This window comes from Camelina sativa, chromosome 2 (assembly GCF_030686135.1).
Source record: "Camelina sativa cultivar CO46 ecotype springtype chromosome 2, ASM3068613v1".
In the NCBI taxonomy this organism is placed as follows: domain Eukaryota; kingdom Viridiplantae; phylum Streptophyta; class Magnoliopsida; order Brassicales; family Brassicaceae; genus Camelina; species Camelina sativa.
The window spans coordinates 26,738,550-26,755,567 of NC_141881.1; the positions used below are offsets into that span (position 1 = coordinate 26,738,550).

A 17,018-nucleotide genomic window follows, 5' to 3' on the forward strand; every position below is an offset into this window, starting at 1 on the left:
CATATATATACTACGTACGCGTACATAGATTCAAGTAAATTTTTGTATACTATATTATTGTGCATCTTCCTTATTATTTCTACCTTTTTGAGAAATGGAATACTTTTTGTATTTGTGTATTACTTTTTATAAATAATGTCGAGTGAAAACTGAAATATAATTTTGAAAAGGTTTTTACATTTTTTTAATGACTATTTGTCAAGTTGATTTTTCTTTTCACAGTCAATTTGAAGTTGAGTAGTCTCAATTGGTGTTTGGTTGTGAATCTTGTGATATGATATCAACTAAGAGTTGTGATATGATATCAACTAAGAGTCGGTCAAGAAGATACGTATCTTTTATTAGTTTCACCCATATCTTCAATTTTACTAAATGCCTAAACTTACATAAAAGTTGAAACTAAGCTCGTTCAAGTATGTTCTTTCGAGATTCAACCTTCCTGTCTATCCTATAAGAAGTCGAACACATGTGCTCGTTGACATGGCTCTCTCAATCTCTCATGCTTTATATATTTGAATTATATATGTGTTCTTCAAATATATAACAGTTATTTGAAAGATACTTTTATCACATTCCATGAAATGATAAGTACCAAGCCAATAATTAGCTCTTAATTATTTGAAAGATAAAAAGGCATAAAGGAACAAGTAATGATTATGCATATTGCATGCACGTAGTACCAACCACTTTCATCCATGCGATTATGGGATTTAGTTTGTGGATAAGTTGTCACAAACGACAAAGAAAGTATATACTCTAAAAAACAAAATGCTCATTTAACTAAATACTCTGTTCACTAAGACTATTTTGCGACTATTGCGAGTTAACAACTAGTACATATATACCAAAAAGAAAAAAAAGATCGTAATTGGGTGAATATTTTTGCTGTCGTATCATTAAAAGAGAGGCTGACATTAAAGGTTACATATGATATATTGATATATTTCTTGACCAGCCTTTAGATATATGTCAGCTCTGTCATGGCATAAAGCTTAAACCCTAAGCCCTCCATATACATGTGTAGTCCCACAATTGTACCCAACGTGATATGAATGCGGATTAATTTCTGATTTGAACTGATATGAAATAGTAAAACTCAGAATTAAAATATACAGAAATGTACTATTAAAAATGATGAGAAGAAAAAGACAAATTGAATAGAATAACTGGACAAAAAAAAGATAAAAGAGAGAATACGAAGAAGCCACCGAGAAGTGTAACCATCGCTGCTTCAACTGTAAACCGAACATTAAATGTGTGTGTGAGAGAGAGAGTCCAGCTGGGAGAGCTATGTCCACTGCATCAAATGGGTTTACACGTCGTCGTTACCTAAATTGAAAAATATTTTAGATAAAAATCATTATTATAATAACATTTCGATGAAGTTATAGACTTTTAGGTCTGTTCATCAAGAAATAATTTCTGTTTAGTTTACAAGTATATTTTTTCTTTTTTTTTGTGGCCACTCAAACTAATGGTTATATATATATATATATATATTTCTATTTATGTAAAATTTTGTCTCATTTAAGTCTATAACTAACTTACTAATTCGGTTGAAATGCTTGTTGGGTGCCATTTCCAAGTGCATTTTTTTTATAACACATAACTCGTTTTGAGATGTTTTACAGTTAGATACTACATGAATTTGAAAAAAGAATTGCAATTTTTTTCTAAAGCATTTTTGTTGGAGCAAAAGTAAACACAAAGTCCAAATTAAAAGCTCGAACGGAAAACTTTTACTATGCACCAAAATAAATAATGTTGATACAGCAATTAACATTAATATATACACTATCAGTGTAGTACAAAGAGTCAAAATTAATTATCACTGAATACAGTCAGAATTTAATTACAGTAAAGGTTTTATTTTCAGGCGAAAAAATGATTTCGTTGTCTCATTTTTTTAACCTTAAAATACGATTCTCTTCAGCATTTTTCTTTTTCAATTGTTTGATTTTTATTGTAAGTCAAACAATTATTTGATTTTTCGTTATAGAGAAAAAGAAAAAAAGAAAAATATTTGTGGGTGTAGTTGGCTCTTTTAGTTTGAATGCTTATATAAGCAACCAGAGCTCGAGGCTCTCAATAATGCACACATAAACACAACAAAGCCTTCATAACTCTCTTCTTCTACGGATGGTTTTAATTCTCTCAACGAACTCAAAATCTCAACTAAAATTCTCCATCCTCTTTCTCTTCCAAATTTAAGAGAAACCTTATCGTTCAATCCTCTTCTCTCTCTCTCTCTCTTCTTTTTGACTTCCACAATAAGGAAGCAAACAATTTCTCAGGATTGCTTGAAAACTGGAGAAATCTTTAAGGTTCTTTTAGACCAATAAGAATTAGAGAGAGAGAAAGATCTCAAACTCCGAGGAGGTAACAGATACTACAGTTTGAGAGAAGACTAGGAAGGAAGAAGAAGAAGAATGGTTGCTCTTTTATCTACTTGGCCTTGGGAAAACTTTGGCAATCTCAAGGTTTGTTTTAATTTTCTTTAAGGGCAAAAACAATATAATATGAGTTTTAAAAAGATTTGATTTGGTTTGGTTTCTGAATCTCATATTGGTTTGGTTTCTTTCTGTTTGTGAAGTATATTTTGTACGGTCCATTAGTTGCACAAGTGGTGTACTCATATGCATATGAAGAAGATATCACAAAGGCTCTTTGGTGTCTTCATATTCTCATCATCTGTGGATTCAAAGCACTCGTTCATCAACTATGGAGCGTTTTCAACAACATGCTTTTCGTGACTCGTACTCTAAGGATTAACCCTAAAGGCATCGATTTTAAGCAGATTGATCACGAATGGCACTGGTATATTCTCCAATCTCACCCTTCAATTCTCATATATTCACTTCAAAATCATCCCAAAATCAAACCTTTTGTCATTTTCCTTAAGTCCTCTGTTTTTTTTAGTTCTCTGTTTTTTTTAGGGTATGAAAGGTAACGTTTTGATCTGTTGGGTATGTTTTGTTTCAGGGACAATTACATAATCCTACAAGCAATAATAGCGAGTTTGATCTGCTACATGTCTCCACCATTGATGATGATGATGAACAGTCTTCCTCTGTGGAACACGAAAGGACTCATCGCATTAATTGTGCTACACGTGACTTTCTCAGAGCCTTTATACTACTTCCTGCACAGATCTATCCATCGTAACAACTACTTCTTCACGCATTACCACTCCTTCCACCACTCATCTCCTGTTCCACATCCCATGACTGGTAATTACTAATCACACACACACCAATCCAAAAAAACATCTCTTTGTGTGTATGGATTTGTAATATAAACATCTTTTGATCTGTTTGTGTATTGGCAGCTGGAAACGCAACGTTATTGGAAAACCTTATCCTCTGTGTCGTAGCTGGAGTTCCTTTGATTGGATCTTGCTTGTTTGGGTTTGGTTCATTAAGTGTGATGTACGGATACGCTGTTATGTTTGATTTCATGAGGTGTTTAGGACACTGCAACGTTGAGATATTCTCACACAAGCTATTCGAGACTCTTCCATTCCTACGATATCTCATCTACACTCCAACGTATGTTGTGGTTAACGTTTAACTTACCTTACTTGCCAAATTTCCACATGTCTATTTTTTTCTTTTGATTTGGTTAGATCTATTGGGGTCACAAGGTCTTAAATAAAGTCTCTCACGTTATTCTTTGAACTAGCAAAACACACAAACGTGACTTTGTCTTAAGAAGCAAATATGCCAAGTTTGTGTGTTGTTGTCAAAGATGTCTATAGAAAGTAATTGTGTGTGATTTTACATTTACTGCATTTACACAAGGCAATGATTATAAATGCTTTAAAAGTTGATATTCTTGTTGGGGATTATGCAGGTACCATAGTCTACATCATGAAGAAATGGGGACCAACTTTTGTCTATTTATGCCTCTCTTTGATGTTTTGGGCAACACACAAAACCCAAACTCGTGGGAACTCCAAAAGAAGATTCGTCTCAGTGCAGGTAATTTAGCAACAAAATTAGTCCCACCTTAAGTTTTTTTTAGTTTTTGCAGATGTAACTCTTAAAAAAAAAAGATTTAACTCAAAAAGCAGAACACACAAAAACAGATACTTTTGCTATAAATTGTGAGTACCAAACAGTTAAGTAGTACCAATTAATGAGGAGACATTTAGTAGATGTAAAGTTTTTGTACTTGTGTAGCAGAAGAAGTGGGTGAAGACTTTTAAAAGTCAAACCTTTTCAGAGTTAAAGTATATTTTTAAATGACATCATTACCCCTTCGTCAACCTCAAAATTACAGTTTTGTTTTTAACGAATTGATGATGATCTCTATGTGCTATAGGGGAAAGGAAGAGAGTACCGGAGTTTGTGTTCTTAGCTCACGGAGTGGATGTAATGTCGGCGATGCACGCACCATTCGTGTTCAGATCGTTTGCTTCAATACCGTACACTACAAGGTTCTTCTTGCTGCCAATGTGGCCATTCACGTTCTGTGTAATGTTGGGCATGTGGGCTTGGTCAAAGACTTTTCTTTTCAGCTTCTATACACTCAGAAACAATCTTTGCCAGACTTGGGGCGTTCCAAGATTCGGATTCCAAGTATGCCTTCTTGAAAACAGAACACTTTGTGATAAAAGAGACCTTTTCCTAAAATTTTGATTGTTTTTTTGCAGTATTTCTTACCGTTTGCTACACAAGGCATTAATAATCTGATTGAGGAAGCGATTCTGACGGCTGATAAGATTGGTGTTAAAGTTATAAGCTTGGCTGCTCTCAACAAGGTTCTTATCATAAAAGTCTTCAACTTTTGTGTGAGTGATTCATTTATAGTCAAGTCACTAAGAGGTTTTGTTTTGTTGTTGTTGTTGTTGGGTTATGATTCAGAACGAAGCTCTAAATGGTGGTGGAACGCTGTTTGTCAACAAGCACCCTGACCTTAGAGTTCGTGTGGTTCATGGGAACACTTTAACTGCAGCTGTGATTCTCTATGAACTTCCTAAAGATGTAAAAGAGGTTTTCTTGACTGGAGCTACTTCAAAGCTTGGAAGAGCCATTGCTCTTTACCTCTGTCGCCGTGGAGTCAGAGTTCTCGTAAGTTTTGATACTATATATTGTCTCAAAAATATGGTTTACCAAAAGAATACCAAAGGCTGACATTTTCAGATGTTGGGACAATTGACAGATGTTGACATTATCTGTGGAAAGGTTCCAAAAGATTCAGAAAGAGGCTCCTGTTGAGTTCCAGAACTACCTTGTACAAGTGACCAAATACAACGCTGCGCAACACTGCAAGGTAATGTAATGCTATTTCACTGGTTTTAGTTTGTTGGATAAGTGTTATTGTACTGACTTTGGAGTGTTTGGATATATGTTTACACAGACTTGGATCGTTGGAAAATGGTTAACACCGAGAGAGCAGAGCTGGGCTCCTGCAGGGACACATTTCCACCAGTTTGTGGTGCCACCGATCCTCAAGTTTAGACGGAACTGCACTTACGGCGATCTAGCAGCTATGAGACTCCCTAAAAATGTTGAAGGACTCGCAACTTGCGAGGTATATACAAAGATCACTTGATTAATTAGTTAAATCTTGTTTGTGTTTTTAGCTCATTGGTCCATCAGACTAAACTGTGTGTATGTGTGTGTGTGTGTGTGTGGCAGTACACAATGGAGAGAGGAGTGGTTCACGCGTGCCATGCAGGAGGAGTGGTTCATATGCTAGAGGGTTGGGAGCATCATGAGGTTGGAGCCATCGACGTTGACCGTATTGATCTGGTGTGGGAAGCTGCCATGAAATACGGTCTTAGCTCTGTTTCTTCACTCACAAACTGAGTGAAAGAGACCATTTTCATTGTTGTTGTCTTTGACTCTCCCAAGATTGGTCATTATTCTTTGTACAGGTGAAAAGGATGCAAGCAGGAAAAAAATATATTAGAAATTTCACCTTATGTTATTTGTTTTCTCTTTATAATAATGTATTCCTTTTGATTTTAGATTTCCCTAATATTAATATATATGCACCTAATTTCCAAGAAAATTCAACAAAGCTTTTAATTACAATCCAGCTTGATTTGCTTTTCTGTTGGTAGTTAGGAGTTAGGACAATCATATACTTACAAAACATCTTCAATGTTGTTGCTGTCTTCTGTACATTTAATTTTGATTATACTTTATTACAAACATAATTAGCTGAAAAAGCTGATACTATTGAAGTTTTAAGGTAAAGTTTAATTGAAGACTTTGAATCAAAAGAAACCAATTGTTTATACTTTATTACAAACACATTCTCTACATTAAACCGACGATAACAAAAGAGACAAAGAGGAAGAAGAGCTAAAGATTTGCTCAAAGAAACATCTGCTTGAGTACTAAAACGAACGCAGAAGAAAGAGATTATTATTTTAAATTAACCTAAATCAGAAAAGACCTTTTCATGATCTGACTAACCTTTGAATCGTTCCCAAAACGTGGCCAAGAAGATCAAGAGATGAGAGATGAGAAGAAAAATGGAGATGACGATCAAGAAGATACCAAGCTGCCACCATTTCCTTCTTACCGACCTTACGAATCCGAGCTTGCAAGACCTACAATCATAGCACAACACGCTCCAATCGTTCCTCCACAGCTGACAGTCGCTTATCCTTCCGACCAGCATCTCATCACCGTATCCATCGTACATCACCGTCGTCTTTAACGGTGGCCCTTCGTCTTTTCTTCTGTACCAAAACGTCGCGTTTAACGAATCCATGTTACATGTCTCCGGCGGCATACAACATCCATTCTGCAACAACAACAACACAACATCAAATCAATTCAAAACTTGTGTCAAAATATATTTAAACATATATATAACATGGATTCGTTTCAAACTATTTGGAAGATGTTTTACAAAACTCATCTTTGATGTGATTGATATATACATATATTCAAAATTTTCCTATCCCATGCACATTCTAAAATATGGTCCTTAAGATCAAAGCATATATCTATGATGATCAAACCTTGATTGGTGGCATTTTTCTTCTGTTGTAAGGTTTTTCATTTGGAGTTCCATAAATGAGATCGTTACAAGCTCCCTTATCGTAGACACAAGATTTGATATTGTTCCAATTCACATCGTCCATGACTTTGAGATTGAACCACGTCCTTGTCGCTGGAAACCGCCGGCTCTGCATCTCATTGACTCCCGCATACGCCAAACCAATGAAAAGCATCAACAACAAGACCACCACCATGACCACAAGTGCCGGCATCGGAAACTTCCGCCGTAGAAACAGAGCCGCATTGCTAACAACGAACACCGCAAGGAGGCCGACGCTAGCTAGCGTCTGGATACGTGGAAGGCCGAGGATATCTTCGCAGTCGTAGCTACGCATGTAAAGGAGCCACACGGCGTAGCCGAGAAGTGTAAGTGAGAGGACGAAAGTGAAGATCGGAAGGACACCAGCGGCTAAAATGTTGACAAGTGTAACCAATGTTCCAACGGGTGGTTTATTATCATTTTGTGACTCCATTTGGTCAGAGCTCTTGGCTTCTGGCTCAGTGGTTGTTGTAGTTGTCGTTTCTGTGGCAGTGACGGTTGGGGCTGGTTCCTCGATGGGTACTACTTGTGCATTATCAGCCATGTGAAATGAAAGCTCTCAACGGAGGTGTAGGGTTGATATGGAGAAATGCATATATATATTTAAAGAAATAAGTATAGGTGTGTGAGTGAGTGAGTGAGTGTGTGGCTTAGGTGTGTGGTGGGTTTTACAGAGTCAAATATAAGTTGGAGATAAATAAGTACACTTTGATTAAGTATAACGAGATCTTGTCCGAAAATAAAATATCCAAAAAGAGTACTTTTTTTAGAGTTTAGTGGATAAACGACGAGATTAATGGATATTTGTAGTGAATTAATTAAAACATTAAATCCAAAAAAAAAGAAGATTAAAATTCTAAATTCTCATCATAATAATAGGAGGAAGATAACTATTTTGTTACTATTTTTAGACAAAAGAACTAGTCATTTCTTACACATTAATACAGACACAAACACAAAGATATCGTAAGTATAGGCTTGTCGACGTGTCGTGTGTGTGGTGGGGTTTTGAAGAGTCAAATAGGTAAGTTGGATATAAATTATACACTTTGATTAACTTAGTACTTTGTTTTGTGTAATTTATGGACAATTATTATAAAGTGTTTTTTTATATATAGAGAGATTATATACAAGATATGCAGAATACTGCACATGAGATTGATGAATAAAGAGTATTAAGTGTTAAAGTATAAAATTCCCCAAAAAAAAAAGAAAAAGAAATATTTGAAATTCTAATCGAAAAAATAGGAAGAAAATAATTACTAATTTTTGGACAACTGGACCATTGGTTATTCACTTAGGGGGTGTATTCAATCTAAGTGATTTGAGTTTTCATGAGATTTTAAATAATTTTAGAGAAGTTGATATGATTTATTGTAAAATTCTTTCAAATCTCACTTAAAACCATGAGATTTGGATTTTTGTATTTTTAACTAAACAAATCCTCTCAAATCCTCCAGAATTCCTAAAATTATTAAAATCCAAATCCACAAACTGTTTTGAATAATAGTAGATTTTAAAGTAATTTTTTAAATAATCAGTTCAATAACAATAGATTTTAAATTAGATTTTTAAATCATCAGTTCAATAATGTTCTATCAATGAATGCTTATTTGAAGTCTTTTCCTTTTTATTCTTTGTTTGGTTCGTTGATTCCATAAAAAAAACAAATTAAGTGGTTTCTATGTTTACAAACCTTTATCAGTAGTGTCTTTCTTCACAATTGTGTCTGCTCTTTTTTGTATTGGATTAGATTGAACTGAAAACTGCTCCTGCTGATTTCCTAGTTTCCTACAACAAAGCAAACCATACACTGTTTTTCTCATCTTTAGGCCATCATTAGTTTTGATCACTTGTTGACATTCAAAGATCGTTCTGCAGGTGTACAACTGCGAAAGGCGAGGAGTCTAATGACTGCAAAAGGTTTGCCAAGTATTAGAATGGGTTGGTCTTCACTAGTCTTTGCGTGATACACAAATCATATTCCTCTACTTTGTGATTCATCCATCAACAATGTGTGTCTCCGTGTATCTTATTGCAGGTTGAGAAGTGGAACGAGCAGAGGGAGAGTGGGACTTTCCCGGGTCCTCTTTGAACTAGGCTGGTTCATCATCCATCAATCTTGATGATGAGACAATCAAAGTCCACAAAGGTTACATGGTGTTTGAAGACCACTAGTACATATTTTTGTAAAGCTAAATATGAGACAAAATAAATGTTAAATAAAATTAACTTCATTAGCAAATAAATGGAAAATTTATGCTTCCAATTTTTGTTTCACTAAAGGAACTCCAATTCGAGACAAACTCTTAACTCAAAAAATAAGTTAAATTTGGGAAATATGATTACTTTTTGACGTTTATAATTAATGTATTATATAGCTTCGATTTTATAGTATCTCTCGTAACAATAAGTTCATGATTATCGCTTTTAGAAAATATATTCAAAGCAAACACTCCAAAGCCAAAATAAGTACAGAACATGGAAATCTAAATTCTAAACTCTTCCTCTTCACATAGCGAGTCGAATACACAGGTTCGTCAAATCTTTAAGTTTTTGTTTTTGCGTTCTTCCGATTTCGATTTCTGTTGACTAAGTTATAATAACAATTTTGTTTGGGAATTTTGTACAATTATTTCTAATGGTGATGGACGCTTAATTCCTGGTTAAACCCTAATTGTACTTGCTTTGCAAAAACCTAATATCTTCTTACACAAGTTTCAAATTCTCTCTGACGAACCTTTCTTTGCATATAATTTTAGTCAAACAAAGCTTGACTTTGCTATTTTTATTATTACAGACGTTTCGTCTTCTTGTGTGCGTGTAGGTGAGTAGGAACTTATGGGTTCGAAAGAAAAAGTGGATGGTGAGAAAACTCTAGTCACGAATAAGGATTTGCTCTTACAGTTTCAACAGAGTGTTGATGAAATCAATTCAGCGTTTCAAACGTCAGGAACATCCGCAGAAACTTCACCTGATGTTCAAAACATCTACAAAGAAATCAAACAAATTCTCAAGACGACTACCAAGCCTCTCCAAGTTCCGAGTCAACCGTCGCCACATATTCGCGACGGTATCCTAAACTTTGAACCATTCGTTTGATATCCCATCCCCTTTCTCTTGTGTTGAAGAAGTTTTTTTTGGGGTTTTGCAGAGCTTGACACAGTGTTTTCTGTTGAGGAAGTTGGACATTCGTGTGACTTATGCCAGAGAGATCTCTCTAGGGATCCAGAACGGCCTAATGTTTCTTTGCGCAGCTTACAAGAGGCGTGTGTGTTGTCTTGTGGTCATGTCTACCACTTCAAGTGTTTAAAAGGCACAACTCTTGATCTTGATAACCATTCTAAAGATCCTTCTTGCGTTTTCTGCATTAGCTGAATCATTAAACTACAAAATCCTTATCCCTTGTTGATTTTTGTTTCAAATACTTTAAAAGTTTTGTTTCCACAATGCCAATGGAGTTACATACAAATACCAGAGTGTTACTCTGAAATCAATCAAGAAAGATTTTTTTTACATCCCTTCAATCCTCAACTTTACATATGGCATGTTATGTATACCGCATGGTAGCTTCTAAAGCCAGAAGTGAAGCATAGCCTGTTTCAAGAAACAGAAAACATGTTTTTAGTTTTCAAATATCATTTAGGCATCCTTACCAAAGTAGCAAGAACAATGAATGATTTACCTCTTGAATTGAGTTAAGGGCTCGATCCTCTTCTACATGATACACAGGTTTAGATTGATGCAGTTCTGATCTTAAACTTCTCATCTCTGACTGCATTGCATTAAGCTGTTCTCTAATCTCCTTAAGCAAACTCAAATGTTCTCCCTTGATACTCGTATCTCTTGGCGGCCTACTCACTACTCTTCTTTCGTAATTACTACTACTCACCATCTTACCTCTAACCTGTGATTCTTTCTATAGACAGCATTAGCACCTGATCAAATCACGTAAGCAAAAAAAGACTAAAGTTCACATTGACTTACATTTCTTTCTTCGTGATCCTCTTCTTCCGAGATGATTGTAAGGCTCTCCTTCATCGTCCTAGGAACCTCAAAGATGTCTTGAACATTCTTGGGAGACAGAATCGGTGTCTCTAAAGAAGTGTCTTTCACAGAGTATCTTTCAGGGTTCTTCATCATCTCCATAATGTTACTGACATCACTCTTAGCTGACTCAAGAATAGTATTGCTAACCTGTGACACCAATGCATGTGACAAAGACTCACGCCTAAGCAAAGGGAATCTAGATTCTTTCTGAACCTCTCTTGAATCTGAAATCTCTTTAACATGCTCATCTATTCTCCTGATCTGATCCCAATAAGCATTCAAGTCTTCACGTGGAGATAAAGAACTCTCAACAACAATACCTTTCTTCTCTTCAAAGCTTTCACCACTCACATCAGACAAAAGCATGCTTCTTTCACTAGGTATCCCATCAAATGGACTCTACAACAGAACAAAAAAGACATAACCTTTAGCTCTAACAATGTCTTCAAAAACCATTAAAACAGAAAGCTTTATATAGTTTTCAGTTATAACCAAAAATCTCAAAACTTTTAGTTACCGATAGATTTCTCTTCATCTTAGTCTTTTGATTCCCACGAGAGGCATCGCCGTAAAAGATGAGATTTTCAGGGAACCTGTTCTCAATCACAGCAGGATCAGAACAACCAAGGCTAAGTAGTTTACACCTATAAGCCTGAACCTGAAACCCAAGAGACGCAATCTCCATTTCCTTTTGATAAATCAGATCTTCGAAAAGGGCAAGAGATGTCTCAGCGTGACACATCTTCTCCTCAGCCATTCTCTTGTACTGACTAGCTTCCATCTCCAACGCAGCTTTCTCACCTTGAAGCCTTAGAATCATAGATAAAGCCTCGCTCGCTGCAGATGAAGAAGCTTCACGTTCAGCGTCAAGCTCTTGGTTGATCTTTTGAAGAAGCTCTTGTTGTGCCCACATCGTTTCTCTTACCCCTGAGAATTCTCCATTGTTTCCTCCCACCCCCAAACTCGTCGTTCTCTCCACCATTTTTCTAAATTCAAAAATTCCCAAAAAGTCTCTTTTTTGCTCTTTTGATCACAATGTGCTTTATGATTTAGGAGGCGGTGGAGGTTGGTTTTGAATTGACGCGGCGGTGGGAAGCGGATGTGAATTTTTCCGATTAAATTGCCACCGAATCGGACAAGTCAGATCGACGACAACGAAAGCTCTTGAAGCCGACCAGATAGATAAAGTTGTCCCAATCGAATACTTTGGACCTATCAACGTGCATACAACAACTTTTGCAAATTTTTAAATCTAATCGAGTAAAATTAAAATGTACTTTAAATAATTGTATTTTATCGTTGGACCTAACATGTTTCTGCCGACATGATCTCAGATTAATTATCAGATTTACGATTTAATTAATGTTTATCAGATTCTAATTAATTGGTTGTTTAAAAATTGGACTTGTTAAGTGGCGGGATGAGCCAGGCCCTTGCAGTAGTGCAACGCATGGGCGACTCGCGAAAGCCCAGATAGCAAGCTATCTTAATGGGCTTTCTCCCTTAAAAAATTGAGTTAATATCGTGTGAGCCGATGGCCCACATATCAGATATTAAACTGATAAGAACAGATACTACACTTGATCTTAGCCAAAAGGCCGAGAAAGGTATGATTTGTTAAGACCCGTGGCTGCTTTATTTATACTACTTCTGAAGTTTAGAACACAGCTGAAGTTACCGATGTGGGATATAGAGATAAGAAAACAACTGAGTCTGATAGTATATATTCCCGCCGTCTCTGTCAGACTGTCACAACGCAGACATATTAAGAAAGTCATAGAACAGCTTCTGAAATTTACCAAGCTGAGTCTTCTTCAAGCACATGGTCACTATCAAGCTCCCTTCTTCGTCTGTGCTCTTAATTACAAATCCCTTCCCTTCATTCATATGTGAAACTCTCTCGTAGAAGGCCCTTCCCCATCCAAAATCCAGTTCAGATGCCATCTGCTTCGTTAGACTGACGATGCAGAAGTTTGCTGCGCAGCTGAAAATCGGATTCCCTTCCCCTGGAACTAAGTGATCGAGATAATGATGTCTCTCCAAGTAGTCTATTGCTGATCTCAAGTACGTGTTGTCCATTTTCCTTATTTCTCCGTGAACTCTCTCCACTGTTCTACTGAAACGCTCTCTGCGAAAATCACCCAACAGTGATACCGGTCGAGCATGAAAGAGAGTGTTCCCAATGTATTTTTGCGGAAGCTTCGGTTGTAGTCTTGACCTCCCATCAACTATGATATGCAATCTTGTCAAGTCGTTTTCACTTAAATCTGTGGGTTGAAAAAGAAAAAGTGGAAAGTGAGACCCTTTGTTGGATAAGTATAAAGACTAAGAGCTGAGCCACTTATTAGTGGAAAGTCTCATGTAATTTAAAGACGTTTTAACCTTTTAACTTCCTAAAAGTCTTTCCAATAAGGTCAATTCAATACCTTCATTTGCAAAGCAAGCACAACGCCACATATGCGCCACAAGAACTTCATAAGTACTGAACTTACTATCAGCAATCTCTGCCTTTGCTTTAAGATCTTTCAGTTGAAGACGTGTGAGCTTGAGATTGGCAATTGCAGAATCAGATTCAGGATTTGATCTATAAGCCAGGGATTTCATCGGAGGATTGTGAATTGGGGGTGGTTGGTATTCAGTGTGAGGAAAGACAGGACAGGGAGGCTCCCGTGCACACAGAACAGTGCGGTCGAAGAACGGTGTTAGCTTAACTGAAAGTCCCCGAGCAGTTTGAGACCATGCTTCCATGATATACCCAAGAGAAGTAGCATCCCCGAATGTATGGTGTATTGAACTTCCAACACAGATCGTTCCACATTTGAAATAGGTGATCTTGCAGAATATCAAATACCTATCTGTTAGATAGTCTGCGTCAACTAATGGTTCAATTCATGAGAATTGACAGAAAAAACAAGCTGCTTAAACCCTGAACCTTAACTACTAACCAGAGTATACCATAAGTAACTAAGTGTTGTTAACATGCAGATGAGGAAAGTTTACCTGAAAGAGAACAAGAGGGAAGGAGGAGATGTCTCCTGAGTAGTCAATAGTAGGTACAAGTTGAGAAAGATCCAAACTTTGAGTGACTAAGCCAATGTTTTGTACAGTAGAATCAGTCTCAGCCTCCACAAACATAACTCCGTCTCCACTGCATCGGACCTCCAACCTCCCATTCTTATCTGCCATCATAGATCACCAAAAAAGCCAAAATACAGTACAGGGTTTCATCATGCAGAAACAAAATATGAATTATTGTCAAACCCAGCAGCAAAATGGATCCTTTGACCAAAAAGGAAGAAGAATGACGCGTGTTCGAGTCTTACCTTTTTGGAGTCTTCCAGCGGCAGGATAGAAGAGGACAAGAACCTTTCTCAGAGCATCGATGAGGAGTTGAGTGTTGGGAAAATTGGAGGAGGAACAAGGATTGAAGAAGTAGAGTGTGCCCATGTGAAACCTTACTTGTATCAGGTCCAAATTGGAAAGCCACAAACTATGTGTAGGCGTTTCTTTAGCTGGCTTCACGATCGTAGTTTGCTTTATCCAAATCTTCATTTTTTTATCCACAATCACTATTCACTAAGGCTCCTGCTTTACCAAAAAATTCCAGATACGTGCCTAAAAACACGACTCCCTCGGTTTACCTGAGCTTATCTCAGCTAAATAAACGGGAGACTGAAGAAGGAGAAGAACATAAAAAAGCTCTTTACTATTTTATTTTTTTGTGGACAATATAAAATTGCTTTTTTTTTTAGTACTGGGTTTTAAATTTCAAAAGAAAGAAGGGAGGAAAAACAAGAAATTGTAGGGAATAGATCTAATCAATATACACAAGTGATAAAGAGAAACCTTTACAAAGACAGATACATGGAATCGTGAGCCAGTAAACCTTCAACTTACAATAACAGCAAAGCTCGAAAAAAGACCACAACTTATTATCTTTGATGGGGTCAGTAAGGAACACAAACACGAACGGAAGATGGACCAGAGCTCATATCTTCGAGCAAGAGATCCAAAAGCGCCTTTGCTATAGGACCTTCTTTTCCTGAGTCAGACAAACAAGAGATCCATCATGTAAGCAATTTCAGAGTTGATTAAGATACTCAAGAGTGAAGCTTTCAAATGTTTATATGATGATCTTACCATCCCCAATAAATTCTTCATCCCATTGAATCACAGGTTTGATGAGAACTCCACTACCAATAAGCATCATCTCATCTGCTTTCTTCCCATCTTCGATTGTCACATCCATTACTTTCACACTTTTAAGCATCCCCTTGTTTACCAGCTGTTCAGCGAGTGTAAGAGTTCTCTTTGCTGTGCATCCGCTCAAAACGTTATCAAACCGCGGCATTACAAGCTCCTTACCACCATTAACAACAAATGCAACATTCATGTTCGGACCTTCAGCGATAAATCCATCTTTATCAACCCAAATACCAGCATAAGCTCCCTTAGCCTCAGCCTCCATTTGTGAGAGCACGTTTGGGAGGTAATTAACACTTTTCACTGTGGCAAACTCTGGAGGCTTTATGGGGATGGACGAGGTCACTACCTTGACACCTTTTGGGTTAGTGGTCAAGTTCGTTTTTATCACAATGGCGTAGAGAGCTGGTTCGCGACAGTGAGATGGAGATAGGAGGAAATCCCCTGGTCCTGTAGAGAGCCAGTATCTTAGAGACCCATCTCTACACCCTGAAACGCTCACGGTTTGGATGAGGATTCTTCTAATATCTTCTCGACGGAATGGAAGTGGGATCTTAGCCATTGATGCAGACCGTATGATACGGTCAAGGTGCTGATCCAGTTCATAAAGGTACCTGCTTGGTGGCAGGGCAACAAGTGAAACTCAGATGATTGAGTAGTAAGACTAATTAAGGCTGGAAAAAGTGAGCTATAATTCAAAGTGACAAACCCATTAATGATCGTGGCAGTGTCAAAGACTCCATGACCACGGTGAACCATGTGATCATCCAATGGAAGAACCATCGCTGCAGGATCGGTTGTTATTCCGTCAACAACACTTGAGTACATGGCCAGAAACTGTTGTCCTCCTCTTGCTTGTTTTAGCCTCTCAATAACCTTTGACACCAAACATAGTTCACTGATACGCAATCAATCAAATCAAGGCCTCTAAACATAAACAGATAACAAAACAATGTCTCGATCATTCACTGTCGCCTGCATATATAAAATATCATTGACAAAACTCAGAACAGTCTGATGGTGTCAATGAACATATCTAGCTAACAAATTGGTAACGTTGTCAAGGGTTCAACATAATCTTTAACAGACATGGAAAAGCAAGAAACACTACCGAAAACATAGAAAAACAAATACCTCAGAGCTAGATAGAACAGGAACATTCCAGGACTGAGAGCTTGAATCTGTACAAAAAAGAATTCAAATTTATCAAAGCATTACAAAAATGATTTGAATTTGACATAAAAAATGAAAACACTTGTGAAATATGACGATAAAAAAGTGATCTCTCTTTCTAAGGATAATGTACAGTGGTTAACATCACAAACGCTTTTTTAACAAAAGAACACCAAAGGAGCCAACAGAGTTAAACCAAGGAAGCAATGTCGAACCAGAACACATGAGAATCCTTCTTTCTCGTTTCGACTTATGCGGGAATCGAAAGCCATATCCTGAAGAACATTGAACGAGGGAGAGAGAGGCGAAATTCCAAGTGTTAACTGTCATCTCCGGCGAGAAGCCGGCGACGGGCTTCGGGAAACAAACGAATTGAGAGATCATCTCATCGGAAATCGCAACTTGCTCTCCTAAGCATCATTTACTCACTCCTGACAAGAAGACGAAGTATTATTAATTCCACACACGTCATTTGGGCCTAATTTCACTAGTACAGTTTCTAGGCCCATCAGTCCAATTATAATTGTATT

General features: G+C 37.0%; 6 protein-coding genes, 1 non-coding gene and 1 pseudogene across 10 annotated transcripts; 3 read left to right on the plus strand and 5 right to left on the minus strand.

The window, feature by feature from the left end:
* The first annotated feature begins 1,951 nt into the window (after window positions 1-1,951).
* On the plus strand, window positions 1,952-6,018 carry LOC104734837 (very-long-chain aldehyde decarbonylase CER3). Its single transcript, XM_010454498.3, has 11 exons — window positions 1,952-2,480; window positions 2,594-2,817; window positions 2,983-3,230; window positions 3,329-3,548; window positions 3,853-3,980; window positions 4,324-4,580; window positions 4,655-4,762; window positions 4,866-5,072; window positions 5,164-5,274; window positions 5,362-5,535; window positions 5,643-6,018. Exons 1-11 carry the CDS (start codon window positions 2,430-2,432, stop codon window positions 5,811-5,813), a joined length of 1,899 nt encoding a protein of 632 aa, XP_010452800.2. The 5' UTR covers window positions 1,952-2,429; the 3' UTR covers window positions 5,814-6,018.
* A 208-nt stretch (window positions 6,019-6,226) lies between these two features.
* Window positions 6,227-7,714, minus strand: LOC104734846 (tetraspanin-15-like). Its single transcript, XM_010454510.2, has 2 exons — window positions 6,983-7,714; window positions 6,227-6,762 (listed from the first exon to the last, which is right to left on the minus strand). Exons 1-2 carry the CDS (start codon window positions 7,604-7,606, stop codon window positions 6,424-6,426), a joined length of 963 nt encoding a protein of 320 aa, XP_010452812.1. The 5' UTR covers window positions 7,607-7,714; the 3' UTR covers window positions 6,227-6,423.
* Window positions 7,612-9,225, plus strand: LOC104756261 (cytochrome c oxidase subunit 6b-2-like; annotated as a pseudogene).
* A 675-nt stretch (window positions 9,226-9,900) lies between these two features.
* LOC147949244 (uncharacterized) lies at window positions 9,901-10,440 on the plus strand. Its single transcript, XM_087471133.1, has 2 exons — window positions 9,901-10,135; window positions 10,217-10,440. The coding sequence occupies exons 1-2, from the start codon at window positions 9,904-9,906 to the stop codon at window positions 10,438-10,440; spliced, it is 456 nt and encodes a 151-aa protein (XP_087327259.1). The 5' UTR covers window positions 9,901-9,903.
* Window positions 10,441-10,444: 4 nt separating this feature from the next.
* Window positions 10,445-12,380, minus strand: LOC104734855 (uncharacterized). 2 transcript variants are annotated; one of them, XM_010454527.3, is made up of 4 exons: window positions 11,630-12,380; window positions 11,050-11,511; window positions 10,748-10,969; window positions 10,445-10,659 (listed from the first exon to the last, which is right to left on the minus strand). In XM_010454527.3, the coding sequence occupies exons 1-4, from the start codon at window positions 12,092-12,094 to the stop codon at window positions 10,636-10,638; spliced, it is 1,173 nt and encodes a 390-aa protein (XP_010452829.2). In that variant the 5' UTR covers window positions 12,095-12,380; the 3' UTR covers window positions 10,445-10,635. The 2 variants fall into 2 exon arrangements, with proteins under 2 accessions (XP_010452829.2, XP_010452821.2); XM_010454519.3 differs by having other exon boundaries at window positions 10,748-10,981; window positions 11,630-12,366.
* Window positions 12,381-12,527: 147 nt separating this feature from the next.
* Window positions 12,528-12,723, minus strand: LOC147949245 (U2 spliceosomal RNA). The gene has a single exon (XR_015585780.1). It is a non-coding gene; the product is annotated as a U2 spliceosomal RNA (small nuclear RNA).
* A 2-nt stretch (window positions 12,724-12,725) lies between these two features.
* LOC104734868 (shikimate O-hydroxycinnamoyltransferase) lies at window positions 12,726-14,850 on the minus strand. 2 transcript variants are annotated; one of them, XM_087471123.1, is made up of 4 exons: window positions 14,436-14,850; window positions 14,113-14,291; window positions 13,539-13,967; window positions 12,726-13,379 (listed from the first exon to the last, which is right to left on the minus strand). In XM_087471123.1, exons 3-4 carry the CDS (start codon window positions 13,858-13,860, stop codon window positions 12,862-12,864), a joined length of 840 nt encoding a protein of 279 aa, XP_087327249.1. In that variant the 5' UTR covers window positions 13,861-13,967; window positions 14,113-14,291; window positions 14,436-14,850; the 3' UTR covers window positions 12,726-12,861. The 2 variants fall into 2 exon arrangements, with proteins under 2 accessions (XP_087327249.1, XP_010452842.1); XM_010454540.3 differs by having other exon boundaries at window positions 13,539-13,944; window positions 14,436-14,820.
* Window positions 14,851-14,894: 44 nt separating this feature from the next.
* Window positions 14,895-16,920, minus strand: LOC104734875 (D-amino-acid transaminase, chloroplastic). Of its 2 annotated transcripts, none has more exons than XM_010454553.2 (5): window positions 16,704-16,920; window positions 16,450-16,496; window positions 16,025-16,191; window positions 15,253-15,929; window positions 14,895-15,154 (listed from the first exon to the last, which is right to left on the minus strand). In XM_010454553.2, exons 1-5 carry the CDS (start codon window positions 16,870-16,872, stop codon window positions 15,060-15,062), a joined length of 1,155 nt encoding a protein of 384 aa, XP_010452855.1. In that variant the 5' UTR covers window positions 16,873-16,920; the 3' UTR covers window positions 14,895-15,059. The 2 variants fall into 2 exon arrangements, with proteins under 2 accessions (XP_010452855.1, XP_087327255.1); XM_087471129.1 differs by having other exon boundaries at window positions 16,025-16,290; window positions 16,704-16,915.
* Window positions 16,921-17,018: the final 98 nt, after the last annotated feature.

What these genes read in the sequence shown, in the direction of transcription:
- LOC104734855 (XM_010454519.3), bottom strand. Translation starts at nt 12,094, where the DNA reads ATGGTGGAGAGAACGACGAGTTTGGGGGTGGGAGGAAACAATGGAGAA. An exon ending in AGGATCACGAAGAAAGAAAT is followed by an intron (nt 10,982 to 11,049) that starts GTAAGTCAATGT and finishes TGCTGTCTATAG; the next exon opens with AAAGAATCACAGGTTAGAGG. An exon ending in CCCTTAACTCAATTCAAGAG is followed by an intron (nt 10,660 to 10,747) that starts GTAAATCATTCA and finishes TTCTTGAAACAG; the next exon opens with GCTATGCTTCACTTCTGGCT.
- LOC104734846 (XM_010454510.2), bottom strand. Translation starts at nt 7,606, where the DNA reads ATGGCTGATAATGCACAAGTAGTACCCATCGAGGAACCAGCCCCAACC. An exon ending in GAAAAATGCCACCAATCAAG is followed by an intron (nt 6,763 to 6,982) that starts GTTTGATCATCA and finishes TTGTTGTTGCAG; the next exon opens with AATGGATGTTGTATGCCGCC.
- LOC147949244 (XM_087471133.1), top strand. Translation starts at nt 9,904, where the DNA reads ATGGGTTCGAAAGAAAAAGTGGATGGTGAGAAAACTCTAGTCACGAAT. An exon ending in GTCGCCACATATTCGCGACG is followed by an intron (nt 10,136 to 10,216) that starts GTATCCTAAACT and finishes GGGGTTTTGCAG; the next exon opens with AGCTTGACACAGTGTTTTCT.
- LOC104734868 (XM_010454540.3), bottom strand. Translation starts at nt 14,664, where the DNA reads ATGAAGATTTGGATAAAGCAAACTACGATCGTGAAGCCAGCTAAAGAA. An exon ending in TCCCTCTTGTTCTCTTTCAG is followed by an intron (nt 13,945 to 14,112) that starts GTAAACTTTCCT and finishes ATATTCTGCAAG; the next exon opens with ATCACCTATTTCAAATGTGG. An exon ending in TGCTTGCTTTGCAAATGAAG is followed by an intron (nt 13,380 to 13,538) that starts GTATTGAATTGA and finishes TTCAACCCACAG; the next exon opens with ATTTAAGTGAAAACGACTTG.
- LOC104734837 (XM_010454498.3), top strand. Translation starts at nt 2,430, where the DNA reads ATGGTTGCTCTTTTATCTACTTGGCCTTGGGAAAACTTTGGCAATCTC. An exon ending in ATTGATCACGAATGGCACTG is followed by an intron (nt 2,818 to 2,982) that starts GTATATTCTCCA and finishes GTTTTGTTTCAG; the next exon opens with GGACAATTACATAATCCTAC. An exon ending in TGTTCCACATCCCATGACTG is followed by an intron (nt 3,231 to 3,328) that starts GTAATTACTAAT and finishes GTGTATTGGCAG; the next exon opens with CTGGAAACGCAACGTTATTG.
- LOC104734875 (XM_010454553.2), bottom strand. Translation starts at nt 16,872, where the DNA reads ATGATCTCTCAATTCGTTTGTTTCCCGAAGCCCGTCGCCGGCTTCTCG. An exon ending in CTGTTCTATCTAGCTCTGAG is followed by an intron (nt 16,192 to 16,449) that starts GTATTTGTTTTT and finishes TTGGTGTCAAAG; the next exon opens with GTTATTGAGAGGCTAAAACA. An exon ending in ACTGCCACGATCATTAATGG is followed by an intron (nt 15,930 to 16,024) that starts GTTTGTCACTTT and finishes GCCACCAAGCAG; the next exon opens with GTACCTTTATGAACTGGATC.